This window comes from Theobroma umbraticum, unplaced genomic scaffold, assembly GCF_002168275.2.
Source record: "Theobroma umbraticum cultivar Fairchild unplaced genomic scaffold, ASM216827v3 scaffold_44.0, whole genome shotgun sequence".
NCBI classification, from domain to species: domain Eukaryota; kingdom Viridiplantae; phylum Streptophyta; class Magnoliopsida; order Malvales; family Malvaceae; genus Theobroma; species Theobroma umbraticum.
The window spans coordinates 8916611-8920525 of NW_018397255.1; the positions used below are offsets into that span (position 1 = coordinate 8916611).

General features: G+C 33.2%; 1 protein-coding gene across 1 annotated transcript; it reads left to right on the plus strand.

Moving 5' to 3' along the window:
* The first annotated feature begins 518 nt into the window (after positions 1–518).
* LOC110409809 (Cysteine proteinases superfamily protein) lies at positions 519–3739 on the plus strand. The gene is made up of 5 exons (XM_021419286.2): positions 519–837; positions 1507–1675; positions 2718–2791; positions 3276–3330; positions 3554–3739. Exons 2-5 carry the CDS (start codon positions 1508–1510, stop codon positions 3686–3688), a joined length of 432 nt encoding a protein of 143 aa, XP_021274961.1. The 5' UTR covers positions 519–837; position 1507; the 3' UTR covers positions 3689–3739.
* The last annotated feature ends 176 nt before the right edge of the window (positions 3740–3915 follow it).

Sequence of the window (3915 nt, forward strand, 5' to 3'; positions counted from 1 at the left end):
ATCGTATTTTTATTTGGTGCAATAGAGTTTAGTTAAGTTAGTACTATCGCAATACAATTATACTGTAAAATTCAATAAATTAGTGCAAAGCAAAGCCCCTTCTTTTTACTATATTAATATTTTGAATTAAATTTAGATAAAATTATTTAATAAATTCACAATTCTCGCTGAGCTTAAAAATCCTAAGCTAAGTTTGATCCAAAAATTTCAATTTAGCTTACTAACATAAGTTACTTAACATTAACAAAATATTTCAATTTTGTTATTTTTATATAAAAAATTAACCAAATTTAATATTAAATGTTAATGCAAAGACAAATAAGCAACCGGATTTCAACCTTAACATCGAAACAAGAAGTCTGAATCCCTCTGTTCAATGCCTACAGGGAAAGGAAGCAAAGTATGGGTTTCTTGTCGGGGATGAAGACAGAATGACGTTTGGTCCAAGTCTCCATGTTCCCCACAAAGCCCAAAAGACTCCTCAAAATTTTCTTCCTTATCAATTTTTCCCATATGACCTGTTCGGGAATCCAAATCCAAGTAAAGCTAAAGTATTACGCTTTCTTCTCCCCTACTTTTCCTTGCTTTGGTCAAGTTTATATACTTCAGGTGATAGTAATAGTAATTGTAACAGTAAGAATGTATACCTTTTTCCTATATAAGTAGTATTGACCATTCCATGTTTTCATATTATTTGTCAACTTGATTCCTGGAAAGTACAGAAAAACAAAATAAGAAAAACGAAAGCTTGATATTTCAGCTTCTGCTGAGAAGATCAAATAGATATTGAATCCTACAGCAACAAATCCTCAAAAATCCTCCGTTTTTTTAATCCGGGTATTCTCTATTTCTTTGGTTTTATGTAGCTATGGCTATTTCTTTTTTTGTCCTTTAGTTTTGTCCATTCGTTTGCCCCCTGTCTTGCTGGGATAACTTATGTTCTGTTTGGTTGGTGAGAAACTGGAAGGAAAAATGATAATTAAAGGAAATTCATTGTTAATTTGATTCATCTGCTTCTGCTTAGTATAAACTTCTCTCAATTCAGTTCAGCTAAGAGTTTTGAGCATCAGTTAAACAATCCTACTTTTTTTTACTCTTTCATATGTTTATATTGGATATAAGAACAGCTATTAAAGGAACCATATTTGGTCTTTTATTTTTCTGGGTTGTTTAGGTTATGGATATTTCTAACATACCCCGTGGAGGATCTGGATTGCTTGGATTTTTTTAAGTCGTTCTTTTAGGGATTTCTTTTTTGTTTTGATGATTTGATGTTAAGCTTGACATAGTTGTAAGCAATAATTTATTCTTGTAGTATGAGAGAGATTGTAGTTGTCCGGCCATGGATGATTGTCAGCTTTTGATTAACCCGCTCATTTTTCTGATATTCTGTTTGCCCGTTTGGAAGCTTATCAACCTTTTTCATATTAGTATATATTCGATGGCTTAATATACCGAATTCTTGTAACCTCATGTTTCCTTGGCTATACGTTATTGTTGAGATAGTATGAGTGAAGGCTACAGAAATGCAAGTGCAAGCTCCAGCTCAAGTTTGAATAGCAGTTTCCAAGATACAGAGGATGATCAAACCATAGCAAGCATCTTAGCCGAAGAGGAAAACTTGCACAAAGATGGCAGGCTTGCAAAAAGACTCTCCCATCTGGATTCTATTCCGGTATAATCATCTCTACCTCTTATTTTGGTTGGTCATTTTCTCGCAAAGAAAAATTTTACATTGTTTTACATGTAATTGTTTCTATGATATCCTTTTATGCCTGCCTTGTTGGTTTAAAAATGTAAGAAGTGCCTGTTCGACATGGGGTACACATAATAGTTTTGGAGTCTAAAAAGCATTGTATGTCCTTCTCTTTGGTTCCATGAGGACTATGTTATAATGAGTGAGATGCTACCCTTTTGGAAACTTTGAGAGTTATTATAATATGTGCCGATGATTGTTGAGAGATTGGATATGTTGCCAGAAGCATGGTCCTTTGGGAAAGCAATTGTTTTTCATATTTTTTCTTCTGAGATCCCAGCACTATCTCTTCTTCACTTGTTATCAATTCAATAACTTCATTTTAAAGTTTTCTTTTTCCATTATATAATGTATTCTTGGTTCATCATTTGTATGTATTATTATTACTTATTCACCGTGGAGTGAAGCAGAGTTTCTAATATTATAATATAGATCCTACAGAGCATTAAATTCTCTAACAACATGTTCTTCATCCATCGTTTTTTCCGTTGTAATTTTATGCCAACTCAGAGTACAAGTGTAGCATTACTCTGACGTTATGATCTTTTTGTAACTTTTCATATTAAATGTATATTTGTACCATAGAGCACACTTTGCATTTGTAGGCCTCATAGGAGTATTATCTAAGAAGGGTAATATTGTCCTTTTGTCTGTTCATGTCTCTTTCCGTAGATATAGGAGTTACCAAGAGTAAGTTAGTGCCCTAGTGTTTCCCTTTTATCTCTCTCTTGACCGTAGGAAACTACCTAATTCAATCCAACATAGTTTTCTCGAAACCATAATGCCTCTTTTTGCTCCTATGTTTTACGATTAATATAATGTTTCTTTTCACCTGCATTACTTACTAATTGACTAGCATGTGCTAGAAAAAGTTGCAGAGTTTCCTTATTTTCTCTTCTGCAAGCAGGATAGTCTTAGTTTTATTGATGTCTAAGCACTTACATGATCATTTTGTTGACAGCACACTCCTCGTGTCAATGGGGAAATACCTGATGTGAATGATGCTACCTTAGATCATGAACGACTGTCTGAAAGGTTGTGATCTTGTCATGCATACTATATCAATTTCTTGTCAATTGTTTTCTTTTAAGTTGTTCACTAGTTATAGTCTGCTCCAATATAGAATTTTTTTTTTAATAAAGTTTGGTTTAGACTTCAATTTAGTCTTTAATTCTGTGGTTACTTATGCTATGATGTTTTATTTATCTGTTGAAAACTTTGTGGTTTCTTTCCATTTTTCCACAAGGTCTCTTGAATTTCGTTCCTCTTAATTGGCATCACGTTAAAAAATTATTTTTCAGCTTGTGATGTTGATAATCTGGTTCAGAATATGGCTCCTAAAACATCATTCCCATCCTTATTGGGTCCTTAGAGCTCAAATATGGCATAAAGACAAACTCCCTGGCAGGATAGTTGAAGATTTGGCATTTGACATCCGGCCTTTCATACTCAACATCTCAGTTATGCATATAAATTGGTTTGTATTTATTTGGTTATGATAGTTTTGTTTTTCATTCAGGTTGGCCACTTATGGTTTAGCTGAATTGCAAATTGAGGGTGATGGAAATTGCCAGGTTTTAATTTTTGTACTTTAATTGTTTGTTCTCTACCATCACCTTTTATACCTGTATTTATCATGCATAATGTACCTATTTCTGTTTCCATATAGGGTTGCAGATATATGCAACAATGAGATTTCAATGAAAGTCACTGTGATTCTTGACATAATTCTGTTTTCTTTGTTTACATCTGCTGTTTTCTTGATAAAAATTCTGTCATGGTGTGCTTTTTTGTTAGTTTCGAGCATTAGCAGATCAGCTGTTCCGCAATCCAGACTACCACAAACATGTTAGGAGGCAGATTGTCAAGCAGGTAAGGTTTATGTTGCTCCACAAATGCAAACATTTCCTGTTACCTTATTTTCAGATATAATCCCATTGGATAAAAATTAGCTATAGCATTAAGTACAGGAGAATTCTTCAGTTTTTAGGCATTTTTTCCCTTGCTTTTGTTTGTGAGATTTATTATGTCTGTAAGTACAGTCAAACATGAACACACTAAAAGAAAAAAATATTAGTCCGACTTTGATATCTGCATTTTTTGGTAACATTGTCTCAGGAATAAAAGGTTTCTTGTACTAACTTGAATTATAATACACA

Bases quoted from the DNA above. Each gene is read 5' to 3' on its own strand.
- LOC110409809 (XM_021419286.2), top strand. From the start codon at position 1,508: ATGAGTGAAGGCTACAGAAATGCAAGTGCAAGCTCCAGCTCAAGTTTG. The intron at 2,792-3,275 runs GTTGTGATCTTG...TTTTTCATTCAG, and splicing joins CATGAACGACTGTCTGAAAG to GTTGGCCACTTATGGTTTAG. The intron at 3,331-3,553 runs GTTTTAATTTTT...CTTTTTTGTTAG, and splicing joins AGGGTGATGGAAATTGCCAG to TTTCGAGCATTAGCAGATCA.